General features: G+C 34.1%; 2 protein-coding genes across 2 annotated transcripts; both read left to right on the top strand.

Annotated features, from left to right (window-relative positions):
• The first annotated feature begins 17,731 nt into the window (after window positions 1–17,731).
• On the top strand, window positions 17,732–18,358 carry LOC110625716. The gene has a single exon (XM_021771344.1). The coding sequence runs from the start codon at window positions 17,732–17,734 to the stop codon at window positions 18,356–18,358; it is 627 nt and encodes a 208-aa protein (XP_021627036.1).
• Window positions 18,355–19,209, top strand: LOC110625715. Its single transcript, XM_021771343.1, has one exon. It carries the CDS (start codon window positions 18,355–18,357, stop codon window positions 19,207–19,209), a length of 855 nt encoding a protein of 284 aa, XP_021627035.1.
• The last annotated feature ends 954 nt before the right edge of the window (window positions 19,210–20,163 follow it).

Raw genomic sequence — 20,163 nt, 5'->3', positions numbered from 1 at the left:
TCCAACTGTGCCAGAACGTAGAATGGGTCCTGGTCTTTCTCTTACATAATGCTAGTGAACGTAGAATGGGTCCCACTGGTCTTACTTTCCGTACCGTACATATCACATCGTCATATCATAGATCGAGGGCTATGGATCATCCAACATTCATCCACATCAACATAAAAATATGCAATGCAACATATTCGTGAATTCTAATGCAAGCAACCTAATTCATCACATGGCATTCATGATGCGTGAAACATGCTGAAAAGTTCATTCTTTGCTTTAAAACATAATAAGTTATTCCACTCACCTCTGGGTAGCTCTAACCAGACACTGGGGCAACAGACTCACTGCTGGGGTTCTCGGTTCCTCGGGTCCGAACCTACATAGGTGGACTCAAATGAGGGATCAAACATACATGAACATAACTCTAAACTACTCCCCAAAAACCCCCTAAAACATCATGGAATAATCATAGAAAAAAACATGCAAGAAATGGCTGAACAGGGCACTTTCGGCGGCAGGTTCGGCGGCCGAAAGTCCCTCCAGAGCCGAAAGTCAGGCAGGTTCGGCGGCACCTTCGGCGGCCGAAACTCCCAGACAGAGGCGAAACTCATGCATGTTCGGCGGCACCTTCGGCGGCCGAAAGTCCCAGACAGAGACGAAATTCTCTTTTCGGGGGCAACTTCGGCAGCCGAAAGGCCTGCCTCCCCAGCCATGTTCGGCGGCCGAAAGTTCCTTCGGCTGCCGAACCTGGTTTCTGCCAAAGGGCAGAAACTTGGCTCCTTGAAGCACATTTGCCTCCAATCTTCCAAACATGCATTTAGCTCAACCAAAACATGCAAATACACATACATTGGCTCCTAGGGGCTTCAAACTAACTTAAACCCCAACTACAACACACAACAACAACACAATCCAACATACATTGCTCAAAACATAATATTAGCTCAAAAACCTAACTAGGAGCTAAACATGCATTCTACCCCATAGATCTTGCATAAAACTTACTTTAAACATGAAATGAGCTTAAGATCGGCTCTTACCTCTTGAAGATCGAGAGAGAGACGTCCTAAACTCGGAGGTGGGAGATTTTGAGTTCTTAAACCCCAAAGCTCCAAAACTTGCTTAAAACTCAAAAATCTTCAAAACAAAGTAGAAACTTGTGAAAAAACTCGAAAGATCTGAAGGAAAAGACTCAAGATCGGTGAGGGGTGGCGGAGAACTCACCTTGGCCGGAAATGGGGAAAAAGCTCGCCCGTTTTCGGCTAAGGGACCCTTTTATAGTGGCTGGCCAGGCCACGTTCGGGGGCCGAACGTGCCTCCGCATGCATGCCATGTTCGGCGGCCGAACTTGAGGTTCGGCGGCCGAACCTGGACTTTCCTCACTTATGCTTTCGGGGGCCTAAAGGCGCTCCCGAAGGCATGCATGTTCGGCGGCCGAACCTGAGTTTTCCTTCAAGGTTGTTTTTATGCAAAAACTCATTTCCATTTTACTTAAAACCATGAAATACCTTAAAACATTTTATGAAAACATGATTCTACCCTACTAGAGGCTTCCGACATCCGAGATTCCACCGGACGGTAGGAATTCCGATACCGGAGTCTAGCCGGGTATTACAACTCTTTAGCCGTATATAACTCTTTATAGAATCTAAAAGCAAGTAACCTCAACTCTTGTGGATCTGTACACCAGTTGCTTGAACCATCCCTTAAAGCAAACATCCTCTTTTTCGCACCTCTAATGACCGCACTAGTATGATAATACGATGTATTCCTATCACCCTCTGTAATCCTTTTCTCACGAGATTTCTGAAACTAAATTAATTCTTCCAGGTCCAAAAGAGATTGATACTCAATATTTAACTTCCACTCCAGTCTAACCAGCCTAGAATGCGGTGAATTACAAAGTTCCTTTTGGGCACCTCTTATGCTAGCTAGAAGGCAACTTTTACGTTTATAGATAGATCCAAAAACCTCTATTTTTTACTTATTAAAGTTATTCTGCATACATCTAAAGCGGTAGCCAGAGGAACTTCTGAACACCAGCATTTTAACACTAAATTACTATAATCAAGATGTCTTTGCCACGCGGTCTAAAGACGGAATGGTGTTGCTTGCCTATTATTCACAGAATTTTCTAAAGCTAGCAAAATCGGACAATGGTAAGAGCAAATCCATGGAAGGTGGCACACTCCGGCTGATGGATATAGCAAGATAAATTGCACAAAACTCTATCCAATTGAGCAGCCCTCACAGAATTATTCAGATTTTCCTCGCCCATCAAAAAATCATTGGGTTTGCACATTATCGGATATACATGTTCTTTAAATTGCTTGATAGCCACTAGCTTGCAACCCTAAGCAAATTAAAATTACCACTCCATTCATTCTACAAAATATATAATCAAACTTCTCTATCTTGTTTCATATAATTTTAAAAAATATTTGTGATTAATACAATTAAAATAATAAATTATTTATTTTTATTCATATTTCATTTACTCATATTACTTTATAAAAAAATCATATTTTTAAATTACTTTTAGAACTAATAACTTTATTTTTAATATATGCCCATTACCATTTCCAAAAATATAATTAAAAAATAAAAATAAATAAATAAATATATTTTTATGAAACGGAATAACATACGATTGTAGTGGATGAATTAATATCTTGTAATGACATACAGAGCATACAATTTGAACAATAATTCTCCATTAAAAAAAATTGCAAACAAACTAATATTGATTAAATCAGTCACAATTTATTTTTAGTCATTCAATTTGTTGCAATTTGCAAGTCAACAAAAATTGCTTTATAAAAATAAGAAAAATATCAAAAGTCATCCAAGGTAGCTATCATTCTCTAATACTTTTACAAATTGATCGATGATAATTGCTATAAATGGTTCTTATATATATATATCTATATATATAAGTTAATTATAATTATTTAATAATCTCTATATTTAGATATTTGATTGATTCAATTTAAAATTAAATCGAACTGAATATCTTGAAAATTGAAATTTTTGTATCGATTGAATTGAATTTTAATAAAAATTGATTTAAATTGAACCGATCTAATTTAACTGAGCTTTTTAATAGATTTTTTATATTTTATTTTTAATATTTTAAAATTTAATTGACGTATTAAATCTTGATTATAGTCTAATCTTTATATTATCAAAAATAATATATTATTATTAGTAATTGATTCAATTTGATTTTATTAATTTTTTCTCATTAAAATCAAACCGAATCGAAATTATTAAATTTTTTAAAATAAATAAAAAATTAAATTAAAATTTTAAATTAATTTAGTTCGATCGTTTTTTTCGCTTTAAACTAAATATTACTCTTCCATATCTATATCTATCGTTGCTGTCATAATATACAGCAATAATTTATTTAATTTTTTATCACAAATAAAAAGTTAAAATAAATTATTTATTAGAATATATTATTATATGATATAAAATTAATTTTTATTTCTAATAATTTTAAATTATTGCATAACTATTATTTTAATTGCAGTAAGACAACAATTTCATATCTATCATTAATAATATTATTATTGTTGAAACCCTAAATATGATAGTTTAATAAGAAAAATTGACAAATTGCCAATTTGTCCTCCATTCTTTAAAAAATAAAAATAAAAATGTCCAATTTATTTATTTAAATAAATTTTGTACAGTTGCATCTCCCACAAGTTCTCAAGAGTCAAACATAAAATAAATGTTATGTTGTTAAAAAAGTGCAATTCTTTTTCTCCTAACCCTCATATGATAAAGAAACAAATTATATGATAAAGGCACACGTTACCCTTTCATTACCTCTTAAAGATTTTTTCTGCTCTATTATTTTCACTAGCCAAGGCAAGAACACTTCGCTTGTAGTTTGTAATTGCTGGAACTGGACCGTCAATAGACTTTCTATTCATATTTAATTTGCCTTAATTTTGGCAAATTATGGTAAATTAAAATTATATATAATAGATATTACGAAAATTACAAAATAATTTGGATTAATAATTTTGAATCAAGTGAAAAGTGGATTTAACGATTATTTGAATCAGTTTAGGCGTTTCAATTTATATTAAAACCATCCTGAGTCAGACAAATTATGCAGAATTAAGAAGTCTGTGAGAAAAGAATTATTCGTGTGAGACGAGGCGGAGCCATCCGAAATATTAGCAAATCATAATATCTTAGGGTCTGATTCTAATTTAAAGATTGTATTTGATTCAATTCCAACAAAAACATTAAAAATTTAGCGGGATAGAATGTAATAGTTAGTGAAAATGTTTTACATCGGCGGATTACGATAAATTGAAATCGTATATAGTAAATACTAAATAATTTGAATTAACTATTTTAGATAAAATAAAAAAATGGATCTAAAAATTATTTGGATTAGTTTCGATATCACATTTCAGTTTATAAACAAAAATTTTATATTTTCATAATTTTTTTATTTTAAAAATTATTTGGATTAGTTTCGATATCACGTTTCCGTTTATAAACAAAAATTTTATATTTTCATAATTTTTTTATATTATTTAGTTTAATTTTAAAAATAAAATATATTGATTAATAATTTTATATATAAAGGTATTAATAAAAATTTTAAAGTAAAAAAAAAAAAAAACTTTTTTTGGAATATCTTGAGGTGTAATATTAATGCATTGCATTGACCAACTTAATTATGTGAAATATATAAGAGATAGGCTTCAGTACTTATCCTTATTCCGTCTTCATAGTCAAAGGGTGGGTGGATATGCAAGGTGGCTAGCTGAGTCAGAACTGAGATGATTTCAGAAAAGCTAATCAAATGATGCAAATGCTCTTATCTGCCAAATGTCCATGTATGAAAATCTATTAAATAAGCTTATCATTTAGATTCAAACTCGGTTTTCTATTCATGGCTAGGGCTGAGCACCGTTCGGTTAGAACCGAATAAACCGACCGAACCGATTTAATTTAATAATTTGGTTCGGTTTTAAAATAAAATCGGTTTGGTTCGATTTTAATTTTTAGAAATTTCATATTGGTCGGTTCGGTTCGGTTTTGGAGTCAAAATAATTCGGTCAAACCGAACCGACCGAAATCAATTTTAAACGCAGCGTTTTATTATAGGGTTATATCAATTCACTTCCTACCTATCCCTCGTCATTCTTCACGCGGCGCATACCTTCGTCTCTCTCAAACCAAATCCCTAATCTCCATCCTTCGCGTCTTCAATCCGTAGCCACAGCCACCCACCCCAGTCGCTAGTCCCACAGCCACCCACCGGCCACCCACCCTGCCACCCTTCGCGTCTCTCTCTCACAGCCATCGCTCGCGTCTCTCTCTCTCATAGCCATCGCTCGCAAGACTCTTTTCACTGTAAGTTTCATGAACTTAGCTTGTAAGTTTAGCTTGTAAGTTTCAGTGTTTCACAGCCGTCTCTCTCACAGGCTGTAGAACAAAACTTGAATCGTCATCTCGTTGGACAGTGTAAGGAGATACAAACACAGAAGGTGATTCACAACACCTAGCACAGATTCACAGAAGGAGATACAGACAAACCTAGCACAGGTGATTCACAACACTCTAAATACTCAAAGAAGGTTCAGTTGCTCAGTCTCACCGTGTTGGTAGAGTTAGCTCAGGTATTTTTTTTTTAAGAAAATTTTTTGGTGAGTAATTTCTGGGTTCTTTCTAGGATGAAATTTGGTTGCTGTAAATGTTTGAATTATGCTTTTTTGGGTTTTGTTTCGAGTGTTTTGGTATTGTGTTTCTGGTAAATTTTGTTGCTACTTTGATCTGTTAGTGTTTTGCTGATTTCTTTTTTCCTTTAGTTTTAGTGCTACAGTTCATTTGATGGATTTACTGCTTGTGGATGAATTAATTAATGAAATTAGAAAAAAAAGTTCAAAAATCGGTTTCAAACCAAACCGAACCGAACCGGTTCGGTTCGATTCGGTTCGGTTTTCTATCTTATTTGGTTCGGTTCGGTTTACATTTTGAAACAATTCGGTTAATTCGGTTTTGGCCGGTTCGATTCGGTACCGAACCGAACCGACCGATGCACACCCCTATTCATGGCTGTAAATTCTTGCAGCTAGAGATGAAGTTACACTTATAAATGGGTGGGCTGGGCCTGAAAAGCTCTACCTGGGCTAAAAATTATTAAATAAATACTATACATTGATAAAATGAAATTTAGCGTACGGGTATTTATTAAAGATAAGGAATTATTATTTGAATGATATTATTTAATTAATTAAAATATGACCCCTTGATTTTTTTTTTCTGTATTACTCAGAATTCAAAAGAAAAACTACTAAGACAAAACCCATGGGTTTCTTGGACCAAGCTTATTCAGCTACTAGGATTTTATTTGGGAAAACTTTGACCCAATCATCAAGCCCATAGGATTATTAAGTATATACTAAATAAAAAAAATTTTAACTTTTCGTTGCAATTATTATCTAAATACATATAATAATTAAAAAAAATTGTCAGGACATATTATAAATAAAATCAATCAACTTTGAATGCTATATTTATTTTGTGCGGTACAAAATTTAACATGTGAATAAATTTATTAATTATTAAATTAAATTATTTATATATGAATTTATGTATAATTAATTGAAGTATATAATAAATACATAATTTAAATACAAAAAATTTAATTTAAATAGTTATTAGAAAACTCTAAAACCTTACTCTAAATTTATTTATCACTAATTTATGAGAAGTTAGTACTCTAGAAAACTCTTCCTTGGAACAACAAATAACCGGCTCAACAATACGTAATATTTTTTTATAAAATATCAAGTAACGCCTCCTAATATTTATCTATTTTATTTTTTTATATATATTAAAAAATATTTTTTTATTAATTTTTTAATTATATTTATTTTTAAAATATTAAAAAATATTGTAATAATTTTTTTAAAATAAAATAAAATAAAATAAAATTATGATAGTTAATTTATATATTATTATAGTATAAAAAATGAATAATAATTTTAAAATAATTAAAAAATAAAAATGAATAAAAATTATGAGATAAATGAAATAATTTTTTTATTAATTTTTAACACTCACTTTTACAAAAAGTATAATTATTTTTAACATTTAAATTTTATAAATTATAATTATTTAATTTTAAATATTATCAAATATAATTATTTAATTCTTAAAAATTTAAAGTATATACACATAAAATTAAATAATTATATTTTTATAAAAATTAAGTATTAAAAATTAACAATGAAAATATGGAAGTTTAATTATTTTTTTAATAAAATTTAGAAGCTAAATTATAAATTATAGTTTTATAATTATTAAATTTTACATTGTGTACATTTTAATATAAATATTTAATTTAATAAGTATTAAAATAATTTTTATATAAAATCTAGGTTATATTAACACATCTGGATCTACTTTATAAGAAGTCTTCTTGATCAAGGGGCACCAGGGTTTGGCATTTCTAGATGAAAAATAAACTAATATCTATTCTATCTCAGCCGCCTAATTAACGCTGGCCATTGAATTGGAGAGATTGACAGTGATTAATTATCCCCAAATATTTTCTGACAGCAAAAAAATTTCAAAAAAATATTAAAAAATTGTTGTTTAGATCTTCATCTGATTTGTTTAACCTTAGTTTTTAATTCTTGTTTCCTCCTTCCATATACAATTAATTATCTTAATAACATGTTTGGCATATGGAGATTGAACACTATATTCTAATAAAAACTTGCTATTATTCAATTTTTGCTCACGTGAAGTTCAAGCTGACAAAACACACTGCACAAAAAAAAGAAAAGGAAAAAAAGGAAAGCAAGTGGTTAAATTAAGGAGAAGTACTAGGTTGCTTGGTATGAATAAAGCAGAGACAGCCCCACAAAGAAAAGGGACTTAGCATTTGTTGGCCATGTGAGAATATTTCTTGCGTTTAAGCATTGCAGCACCGCTGTGCTGTTATTTGAGACTGAAGCTGAAGCTCAACTCTGAAAATATATATAAAGAACTGAAGCTGAAGTAGCAACTGCAAGAGACTTGGTTTTTAGCTAGTCAAGCCCTCAAAAATAGAAGTTAACCAACAGAGGTCTCTAATTTTAGCTTCAAAAGCGAACGTGTTTAAATTTGTTTTGTTTAGCTCGCAGAAATTGACAGAAAGATAAATGAATACAATTGATCTGATGAATACATGTGTGTATGCAAGTTCAAGAAACCAGATTTTAAAATATTTGGTCAATCTTGGTTGGCCAGTTTTGAATCACAATCTGAACCCCCAACATGATCACCACATGCTTGAAATATTTCTTCAAAGAAACCATGTCTAATTGCCTATGATGTAACTAAATTTGCTTGGGGAAAAAAAAATGAGTGTAGACAAGGACGCAGATTTGTGTGGATCCCAGCAGAAGGACAACGCAATTTCATCCAACTTCACGTGGCAATGGGGCCCTGTCCGTACACTTTTATTCCATTTCTCTCTCAAACAATCTCGTGCTTGTCCCCATGTGACACCCCACTCTCTTCTTCCTTCCCGATAATATGCATCAAAGTTCATATCCTAATATAAATCCGGTTCGACATTTATTTTCTATTAGATTAATTTATTAACTGTAATACTAATTAAATTAAAAATATATTTATATATTTTTTTCTCTCATATAATATTTAATTAATTTTTTATTTTTTTAAAAATTGATCAAATAATTCATTTATTTTTTGTTTAAAATATTAAAAAATTAATTAAACATTAGAGATGAAAGGAAAAAAAAAAACTTTTTTTAATATAATAAGTAACACAGCCACCAAATTAATGTAGAAATCTATTATTACATATAAAATAAATTACTTTGCTAAGTTGGAATTACGCACAATTCTTCTAAGTTTCTCTTTAATATATATATAGAGAGAGAAAGATGGTCATAGTTTGACTTAAACTGCAAAGTTAATTAACAGATATTATTTTCGATTAAACAGTTTTGATTCATAAAACTGAATTATAATCAGTTAATTCGTAGACCGATTACAATTCCTTTAATTAAATTAGAATCGAAATCGTGTAGTTGAAATAAATAAATTTAAATAAAAACTATCCTAATTTAAAAATTATATTGATTACGTTTTCCTTTGCCATAGAATTTAAGATATTATAAACTTCAATTTTATAAATTTATGTGTTTTAATTTATAAAATATTAATATTATTTATAAATTTTAAAAAAATTCAAATAAAATCAAATTAAAATAATTTTTAATCAAAATCATTTTAAATTAAAACCATTTTGAACTGAAAATTAAGACCACTATGTGGTTTAGAGCCGTGATAATATTTTTTCTTAAAATACTTCTATACTTTTGGACAATATTTAATAGATAATCATCTAATACAATATAATTAAAGTTTTTAGTAATTTGAATTAATATATATATATATATATATATATTGCATTACCATCTACTTAATTCATTTATGTAGTTCGACGGTTATAAGTTTTTTGAGGTGTTATAAGAAATATATTCATAGTGAAAAGAAAGAAAAATCGTAAGAAGTTTAAGCCAATTATTGAAGATTTTTTGCTATTTCTGTCAAGATGTTTTATTTAAATAAATTAATTTTTTATTAATTTGGTTTCCTTAGCTGCAGGAAGTTAATCTCCATTTATTATTTGTTTTTAGTTACTCATTTATAAGAGGACAGTCTTTCATTTTCTATTAATAATCTCTCATTTTCTATTAATAATCTCTCCAAGTTGATTATCTTTTTCATTTTTTATTTAAACGATCGATAAAATCATCAAAAAAAATTTTCAAATAATTATTAAATACTTAACTTAAAAGATTTCATATTCTCTCTTAAATTTGTAAAAATAAATAGAAGCAGGAAATTCAGCTTCTCCTACTTTTCACAAAAAGACTCTTAATCACAAAAAAGACTCTTAATTAGATCCCAAACTAAGACTTGTATTATTAACCTATTCAAAATCACTCATAAAAATATATAATTTTTCCATTTATTGAGTAGCTTCCAAATTAATATTATGTCCTGTGAGTTTAGTTTGGTGGCAACTTCAAAAATTCGGGTGGTGATATCTAGAAATGAAAAATCATAAAATACGTTCTTCTCTTTCGAGACTTTATAGTCCAACCGTTCTTCCTAAATCTAATTGTGCATGTATCTTTTTTCGTCTTTTCTCTTTGATTTTGATATGGTTCATTGGGTTGATACTTTCTCTTTGCTTTTCGATTTTCTTTTAATTTTTTGACACAGGTCTAAAGTTATTTTGAGTACATCAAAAATTAGAAAGAAAACAATTAGAATGAAACTGCATGGATGATTCTCTTTTTTCAGAACATATGGTTAGTCCGTATTTCTTTGTCTATATATTTTTCAGAATGTTTTTATGGCTGACGAAAGACTATTATTGTTGGAAATTTCTTAAATCTTTTCATGATTCTAATTTTAAGCTGTTGGCATTTTTCGGAAAAGAGATAACAGATCACACGAATGGAAGATAGTAGAATTCCAATTATATGGGTCTCCTTCATATTCTTTTCTTTTATTCTTTGGACCATGTTGTTTGGATTTGCCTTATCACATATGTGGCTTTGGACCTTGTTTATGAATGAATTTATTTTTTTGTCTTTTGAAAAAAAAATTTTAATTTCACTAATTTCTATCATTATTAAATTTTAAAAATATTCATAATTCCGGATGCTTATTTTAATGGCTAAAATAGCAATCATACGTGGCATATTTATGACCCTCGTTCTGAATACAATAATATCATGTCTGTAAGGAAATTGAACCACCTGTCTACCAAATCCAATCAAAGAAAATTATAAATAAATTTTCACAAAAAGTAAAGAAAATTCACAATAAATGCGAATGTGCCTTTCACGATGACTTGAAAGTAGATCTGTCCTAGCCGGATTTGAAATTAAAGCCTCGTTTTGTCGGAGTAATAAACTAAAAAAAAAAAATGACACTTCTCAAAAATTGTAAAAAGTTATTTTATTTATTTTACATTTTAAATTAATTTTTTAAAAATTATTTTTTATATAAAAAATAATTTATTTAAATAAATTTTGATAAGTTAGACTTTCTTAATTACTTTATATTAAATTTATTAATTTATTATATTTAAAATTAAATTATAAATATTATTTTTTTATTTAAAATAATTTCACTTTTAAAAAATTAATTTATATATCAAATATAATTGGGTAAACTATAATTTAGTCCCTCTGATTTAGTGAAATATAACCTTTCGTCCCTCTGTTTTAAAAAACCTTTAATTTAATCCTTCACATTTAAAAAAAACTGTAATTTAGTCCCTACCGTCAAATTTTCAGTTAACCTTCCATTTATTTTAATAAAAATGACTAAACTATCCTTTTCTCCTCATCTTCTCCTTCTTTTCCCCGATCCTCCTCCTCCTCCTCCTCCTTCTGCTTCTTCTTTTTCTTCTTCTCCTTCTCCTTCTCCTTCTTTTCCCGATCCTTTCTCCTCCTTCTCCTTCTCCTCCTCCTCCCGATCCTCTTCTTCCTTTTATCCTCATCCTCCGACGTAAGACTTTGGAGGTGATGGATTCTCTTACAGCGTTTAGTCCATTTTCAGATATGAACTTGAAATCTTTTTCCACTATGAATGTCGTCTAGTGCTCCTGAAATGTAATATTATTAAATTTGCAAGTTTACAGGTTAGCGTGGTGTTGCTTAATTAAGGTTGAGCTAAAGATTCATGCAAATTTATCGAGGAATTGTTCTCCTATACCCTCATAACTTATGGGGCTAGTTTGGGGCCATAACCGTTAGTGACTTGGAACTCTCCCGGCATCTTTCAAAGAATTTTCATTACAAATACTGATGGGTCATCGTCTCCCCAGTTGCTACCACCTGCATTATCGGCTGTCAGTAGCTCCTCTGTTTTCACCTGCAATTGCCAACCTGCTGAGTAAATGGAAAAGGAAATGCTCAATATTTTATGTATAGTCCGAAGAGAAAGAGAGTGAAAGCCACCTGCAAGAAGAACCCATTGGAAGCTCTTATCCTAACACGTGTAGAATCATTCGAGTTTTTCACAATCTCAAATGTGTTGGAGATGGCTACTAAGTCAGTCCCATGCCACTGGTGTCCAATCCTAGGAATTGTTTGTTAAATACCCTGAAGTTGAAATGGGTTTCATTGATCCTCCACATCTTCAATAACAAACACCAACATCTGTTAATTAAAAGCACTAGAATAGAAACCAGAAAGAAACTGAAAATGGTAACTTATTTACTTTAAAGGTTTCCCATCGTGAGGCAGACGTCCGATTTGCTACTAAGACGGTTCCTCCACCCAACTCAGCGCAAAGATACTTCCCAACTGTGACCGACTTAAACTGAAGTCAGATCTAACAGCAATAAGCCAATAACAGTCCGACCTCTTTCTCTCTCTCTCTCTCTGAACTTGAAACGCTGAATAGCAAAAGAAACGACGTCATTTTCGACTCATAATAATTGGCATTAATGTTGAGAATGGCGAGCTCCTTCCCGGAGGAGGTGCTGGAGCACGTTTTCTCCTTCATTCACAGTGATAAGGACCGGAACGCAATATCGTTGGTATGCAAGTCCTGGTACGAGGTAGAGAGGTGTTGCCGGAGGAGGATTTTCGTCGGGAACTGTTACTCCGTCAGTCCGCCAATGGTGATTAGGAGATTTCCGGAGCTGAGATCGGTTGAGCTCAAAGGGAAGCCGCACTTCGCGGACTTCAATCTCGTCCCGGACGGTTGGGGTGGTTATGTTTATCCATGGATCGAGGCCATGGCTAACGCATACCCTTGGCTGGAGGAGATCAGGTTGAAGAGAATGGTGGTTACGGATGAGACTTTGGAGCTGATTGCTAAGTCCTTTAAGAATTTCAAGGTCTTGATGCTTTCATCATGTGAGGGTTTCTCTACTGATGGACTTGCCGCCATTGCTGCTAATTGCAGGTTTTCGTTTTTTCCTCTTCTCCACTCTTGAAGCATTCTTTTCCACTTAAACCATGATTGTTGGGTTGTGCGTGGTTGACGAAGAAATGTGGTTTAGGAGGAGACGAGGGGAAATGGAGGGAATACTGTTTGCTTGAGTTTTTTTTATGTAAGGGTAGTTTTGTCATTTTTATTAAAATTAACGGAAGGTTAACTGAAAATTTGACGGTAGGGACTAAATTACAGTTTTTTTAAATGTGAAGGATTAAATTAAAGGTTTTTTAAAACAGAGGGACGAAAGGTTATATTTCACTAAACCAGAGGGACTAAATTACAGTTTACCCAATATAATTATATCATATTTCTCAGTAAATAATTTTTTAAAAAATATATATTTTTAAAAGTATAGCATTTTAAATTAAATAAAATTTAAATGTCGACTAATTTAATTTAAATTTAAATTTAAATTTAAATTTAAATTTAAATTTTAACTTTAATTACATAGAAATTAATAAAATGGTAGAATAGATGAGTACGATTTCATAATTACATAGAAATTAAGTGTTTTTATTTTAAAACAATTAAATAAAAAGTAATAAATTCAAATTGAGAATAGACCCACGGCCAGCACAGCCGATTGAAAAGTAAGAGATTAGACGGCCCACCCCTTGAGGACAAGTTTAACAATCATACTGAATAGACTCACTGATAGGGGTGAGCATTCGGTCGGTTCGGTTTAAAATCGAATCGAACCAAAATAATCGAAAACCGAATTACAGTATTTTACATAAATCGAACCGAATCGAATAAGAGAGATAATCGAATCGAACCGATTTGGTTCGGTTCAGTTCGGTTCGGTCGATTTGATCCGTTAAACCGATTTTCAAACTTTTCATTATTCTTTTTACTCTTTTTAAATTGATTTTTAGTATTTTAAAATTTAATCCAAAAAGAGTAAAAAGAATAATAACAGCACACAAATTCAACACACAAATTCAACAATCAAACATTCAACACACAAATTCAACAATCAAACGTACACAAATTCAACAATCAACAGCAAATAACACTTGCCAAAATAACACTTGCCGACTGAGGGCTGTGGAATAAGCACTTACCGACTGTCCGACGACGCGTGGAGAGCCAATAGAGTACAACGACCGACGCCGATGATGAATCAGTTCAGTTGAGAGGAGAGTGGAGGCACAGGTGCGAGAATCTCGCGGCGAGATGAGAGCCATGCAGAGCATAGAGATGAGAGATTGTCGACTGCCCGACGACGCGTGGAGAGCCGATAGAGAGCAACAGCCGACGCCGATGGTGAATCAGTCCAATCGAAAGGAGAGTGGAGGCACAGGCGCGAGAATCTCGCGGCGAGATGAGAGATGGAGTAGAGCACAGAGAGAGAGATGGAGCAGATGGAGCAGAGCACAGAGAGAGAGATGGAGCAGATGGAGATGAGAGATGGAGCAGATGGAGATGAGAGATGGAGCAGAGAGCACAGAGATGAGAGGAGCACTGGCGGCACGCACGAAGAGATAGAAATCTGTTTTAGATTTAGGGAAGGGAAGGGAAGGGAAGGGAAGGGAAGGGAAATAGGGCATAGGGAACTATTAAAACGACGTAGTATAGGTGATTTCGGTTCGGTTCGGTCTAATCGAAATTTTTACGTCTAAAACCGAACCGAACCGAAATCACCGATTTTTTAAAAATTTCAAACCGAACCGAATTGAAAAAAAAAATCGAATCAAAATTTTAAAATTAATCAGTTCGGTCGGTTATTTCGGTTTAAACCGAATACTGCTCAGCCCTACTCACTGACCAATAAAATAAGCAGCAAAATCTGCCACCCGCCACCTGCCACCTGCCACCCCCCACCCGCCACCCTCCACCTGCCACCTGTCACCTGCGTCCTGCCACCTCATCATGTACGGCCACGAGGCATCCTCAGGTGGAGGCTTTGTACACATCACTCTATTATCCATCAACTTTCCTTTCTCTTTTTAAGCCCACTCATATAAATATATAAGAAAATTTATTTTTCCATTATAAAATATGTTAAAATTAATTCATTTAATCCTCTGTTCAGTAAAATTAGCTGCTTTAATAATTAATAATTATTTTTATGATAATTAGTTAATTTAAAAAAAAAAGAAATTTTCTTAATTACTATCTAAATTTACTTGTATAATTTTCCTTAATGTAGACATTATAAAGTATCAAACATTTGGATAACAATATCAAATTTCTCTGAGAGTCTAAAGGACTCGTGTCCAAAACCATGCTCCGAGACCATGGACCACAAGAAAAATCACATGAAAAATGCAATGCTTTATTTATTTTTTTTTATATTCACCGATCATTAATTTTTCATTTGGTATAAATAATTTTATAAAAATTAAATTTAAATTAATTTTTTAAAATGATTTACGACTCCATCTTTATGTATGATGATATTTTTTTAAAATTAAAAGTAATTAAATTATTTTATTTGAAACAAAATAATTATAAAAAATAATTTAATTAAATTTTTACGAAATTTTTTAATAAAATTTTAAATTTTGTAAAATTTTTATTCGCTAATTTTAATTAATTGTTTTTTTTTTCTTTTGAGAATATATATTAATACGTTGTTAATCAGCTATATAATTAAGATTTTGTTATATAATTTGATTAGCAATGTAATATTATTAATTCTCGTTTTTCAAGTTGCAAATGAGAATTAATAATATTACATTGCTAATTAAATTACATAACAAAATTTAATTATATAAATGAAAATTTAATATAAAATTTAATTATATATATTTGTGTCTGTGAGAGAGAAATATATTTTTTGAAATAAAAGTTGATAAGAAAGAGATTTTTTTAAAAAAATAAATTCCTTTAGATATTTTTCTGTATTTATTTTAATGTTTATAAAAAATAAATTTGAATTTGAATTTAAATTTATTAAATAAGTCATATATATATATATATATATATATAATTATTTAAAAATAAATAAATGTTCTATAGAAGTGCCCATAATTTTTTTATAAAACTGTCAGAATTATGTTGAAAATTTGAAAAAGTAGGGCATGAAATGTGTGAAGTTGGTGAATGAGAATTGAGAACCCTACTCTGGTCTGATCTCCAACTGCAATCCCTATGCCTTCTTCTACCCTATCATCATGAGAATTGAGAAAGAATAGAGAATTGTCCTTCTTTCTCACCACTTTTTTTGTTTCAAAAAGAATTATTCAATCAGAATTAATAAATTTACTCTTTTTTTTAAAAAAAAAGGTAAAGGAGCTCTACTAATAGCAATAATAATAATATAATATAATTATTATTATTATTATTTGCTAAAACATGATACGATAATTATTACCTGAAATTCATTGATTGAATTCATTCTTATTGGTACTTGTCAAAGGTAAATCATAAAAGGAAACTGATCAAACTCCTATAAACAGGCATTAATATATTCTGATGACCGTTGAGTTTTACCACTCCAATATGAGGCCGAGCTCACAATGACAGTGCTAGCCTAAAGTTCACGAAACTTCTCAAGTGGGTCGGCCCAGGCCATTCGGCTTTGAGATCGGGCCTCCCTTAAGCCCCAATCTTTTCACCCCCAGCCCGATCATGAGACTTAGCAGAAGAGGGGACAACCGGTCCAGCCACCTAGCAGTTCTGTTTACACGCGTGCCATGGAGAAATTAAATGGCCTATTAGTATGGAGCAGACGATTGACGCTTTTGTACGTATGTACCTATATGATAGAGACAGGTGGCCCAGTAATAGTAAGGCCGTTAGATGTCACTAGCAGACAAAAGAAAAAAGAATAAAGGAAGAGGAGCACCCTCCTCTCAAACCAAGCTTACTCAACTACTGTAAACCCTATCTTTTGGATCTCATATCATCAATTGGCGCCGTCTGTGGGAACGGAGGAGATCTTTCCATCACTGGAGTTCCACTCTTACAAAACCCACTGAGATCCACAATGGTCAACCATAACAAAAACAACACCACCAATACCTTCAACGACCTGAGCTCTGCCCAAGAAGGGCAACAATTCTTTTTCTCCAGCCCCACGACTCCCAATAATCAACTACCAACCCCTTTTAATCCCTCGCCGAGCTTGGCAGGGAATATACCCAGAGCCACCTTATCTAACCAAGATCTTCAGGCCATGACCCTCCAGTTGCAAAATACTGCTTACTGGTTGGGGTAAACGATGCAATAGAGAGGCCTCAACACTCCACCGAATGTGTTGCCTACGATAGAAGGAATCCAAACCAATGAGCCCCAGCCTATCTTCAATCACCCAATCCCCCAACAAAACAGTAGAGAAATCGGAGAAAGAGGCAGAAGGGCCGGTGAAGAGGAAGAGCCGGAGGCTAGAGTCCATGGAAGAAGGGTAAGGGAGCTGATAGAAAATGACGAGGCAGAAAGTTACTCTGCCAGAACAACCAGAAGAACGGAGAATGAAGAATGGAAGGAGGAGTATCGCATGGAGAAGAGGCCCAGACAATAAGAAGAAGATGTAGATCAAAAACTGTGAAAGATGAGAGAACAACTCCTGGCCGAGTTCGGAGTGAAGGATCACAGTCAAACCCTCTTACCCACATCCTTGCCTTTCTCGAGATGGGTACAGCAGGAGACCATCCCCAAAAAATTCATGATGCCGCTTATAGCAGCATACGACAGAGCAGGAAACCCGAGAGAACACGTCCTTAACTATAAAACTTTCATGGAGTTGCAGACCTTATCGGATGCCTTGATGTGCAAGGTATTCCTAACGACGCTTACGGGGCCAGCACGGGCGTGGTTCAATAGCTTGGAGGTTGGAAGCATCAGAAGTTTCGGAGACCTTGCCAATGTTTTCATCAGCCGGTTCATAGCTGGAGTGCCGGCTGACAGAAAGACTAGTTATCTGGAGACGGTCAGGCAGAGGAGGAATGAATCCTTGAGGGAATATATAGCCCGTTTCAATACGGAGGCCCTACAGATCCCTGAACTAGATGAAGGCATGGTGGTAGAAGCCATGCAGAAAGGGACAACCTCCCCCGAGTTCTTCAGCTCGTTGAGTAGAAATCCCCTTACCTCATTAGCAGAACTGATGAGGAGGGCTGAAAAATACATAAGGCAGGATGATGCCTTGATGACGAGCAGATTTGCCAAGGAGGCAGCAGACAGAGAAAAAGCCCCGGAGGAAAGGAGGTCGGAAAGACATGAAAAGAGGCAAAACAAAAAGCCTAAAACGTGCAGACAACCCTGGGACCGGAGGGACCAAAGACCATTTCCCCCACGGATTCTTGAGACCCTGACCCCTCTCAATGCCTCCCGAGCTGAAGTGCTCATGGCAGTCCAAAACAAGGAGTTTCTCCAATGGCCCAAACCCACATGAAGGCTGAAGCAAGCCAAAGAGATTCTGACAAATACTGTCAATACCATCGCACACACGGCCATGACACCAATAACTGTTACCAGTTGATTAGCGAGATTGAAAGGCTAATTAAAAGGGGGCACCTCCGAAACTTTTTGAAAAAACTAGAAGGAGAAAGGCCTCAGCAAAATCCTGCGACAGAAAGACCTAGGAGGTTAGGAGCAGGACCAGTGAATGACGGTTCCAGTGGAACCATCAACATGATTGTCGGGGGAACTGGAGGTCGGATGAGTAGGAGAGGAAGAAAGAGGGGCCGAGATGGGGAAGGCAGCAGTACTAAGGTCATGCAAGTAGCAGAACATTCTCCAGCGGTCATCTCTTTCTGCTCAAAAGATGCCCGCGGCATTCAGATGCCTCACGACGATGCCCTCGTTATCGAAGCCGTTATTCATAACTACCGAGTCAGGAAGATCCTAGTCGACGAGGGAAGCAAGGTAAACTTATTGCCATACAGGATCCTCCAGCAGATGAGAATCCCCGAAGAGCAGCTAGTTCGGGATCAAGCCCCGGTGAAGGGGATCAGAGGAGCCCGGGTACCTGTGGAAGGAAAAGTGAAACTAGCTCTGACCCTCGGAGAGGCACCCTTGGCTCGGACTCACTATGCGTTATTCTTAGTGGTGAAGCTCCCTCTAAACTATAACGTGATATTGGGAAGGCCTGTGCTGTATGATTTTGAGGTAGTAACCAGCATCAGGTACCTAGCTATGAAGTTCCCAACTGAGGCAGGAGTAGGAGTAGTCAGGGGGTGTCAAGAAGAGGCGAGAGCAGTATACCTGGCCACAGTGTCAGAACCGAGCTCGGCAGGAGAATAATTCTACTCAGAAGTTCTGGAAGTCCGAGATGAGAAGAAAGAAGCCAGAACGGAACCGGTCGGAGAACTGGAAACCTTCCCCTTATCAGAAACATAAACATACAAGATTTTCAGTCTCAATGCTGGACTGACTGAAGAGCAGAAAACTGAAGTGATGGCTCTGATCCGAGGTCACGCCTCAAGCTTCGCCTGGAAACCATCTGACATGCCTGGGATAGACCCTGAGGTGATGACTCACAAGCTGAACGTCCTCCCCGAAGCTAAGCCGATAAAGCAGAAGAAGAGAGTAGTGGGAAGAGAGAAGCAACAGGCCACCAGGGAGGAGGTACGAAAGCTGGAAGAAGCAGGGTTTATTAGGGAAGTAATGTACCCGCAATGGCTAGCAAATCTTGTACTAGTGAAAAAAGCAAATGGCAAGTATAGGATGTGTATAGATTTTACTGACCTGAACCAGGCATGCCCCAAAGATTGTTACCCCCTCCCTGATATTAATAAAATGGTCGACTCTACGGCTGGTTTTGATTACATGTCGTCTCTGGATGCAATGTCTGGTTACCACTAAATCCCAATGGACAGGTCGGATGAGGAGAAGACCTTGTTCATAACAGAAGATAGGACTTACTGTTACAAAGCCATGCCTTTTGGGCTAAAGAATGTTGGGGCAACATACCAGAGATTGATGAACAAAATTTTTCAAAGACCAGATTGGTAGGAATGTCGAAGTATATGTGGAAGATATGGTGGTGAAGAGTCCGACATTTTAACAACACTTGATAGACTTGAAGGAAGTATTTGAGGTACTGGAGCAGTACAAAATGAGGCTAAACCCAGCAAAATGTGCTTTCTTTATCAGGGGCGGAAAATTCCTAGGTTACATGGTGAGTGGAAAGGGTATCGAGCCCAACCCTGAGAAGGTGGAAGCAATATTGAAAATGCCTAAACCAACCTGTGTGAG

Source organism: Manihot esculenta, chromosome 11 (assembly GCF_001659605.2).
Source record: "Manihot esculenta cultivar AM560-2 chromosome 11, M.esculenta_v8, whole genome shotgun sequence".
In the NCBI taxonomy this organism is placed as follows: Eukaryota; Viridiplantae; Streptophyta; class Magnoliopsida; order Malpighiales; family Euphorbiaceae; genus Manihot; species Manihot esculenta.
Note: the sequence above shows the minus strand (reverse complement) of the source record. Positions and strands in the feature narration are given on the sequence as shown.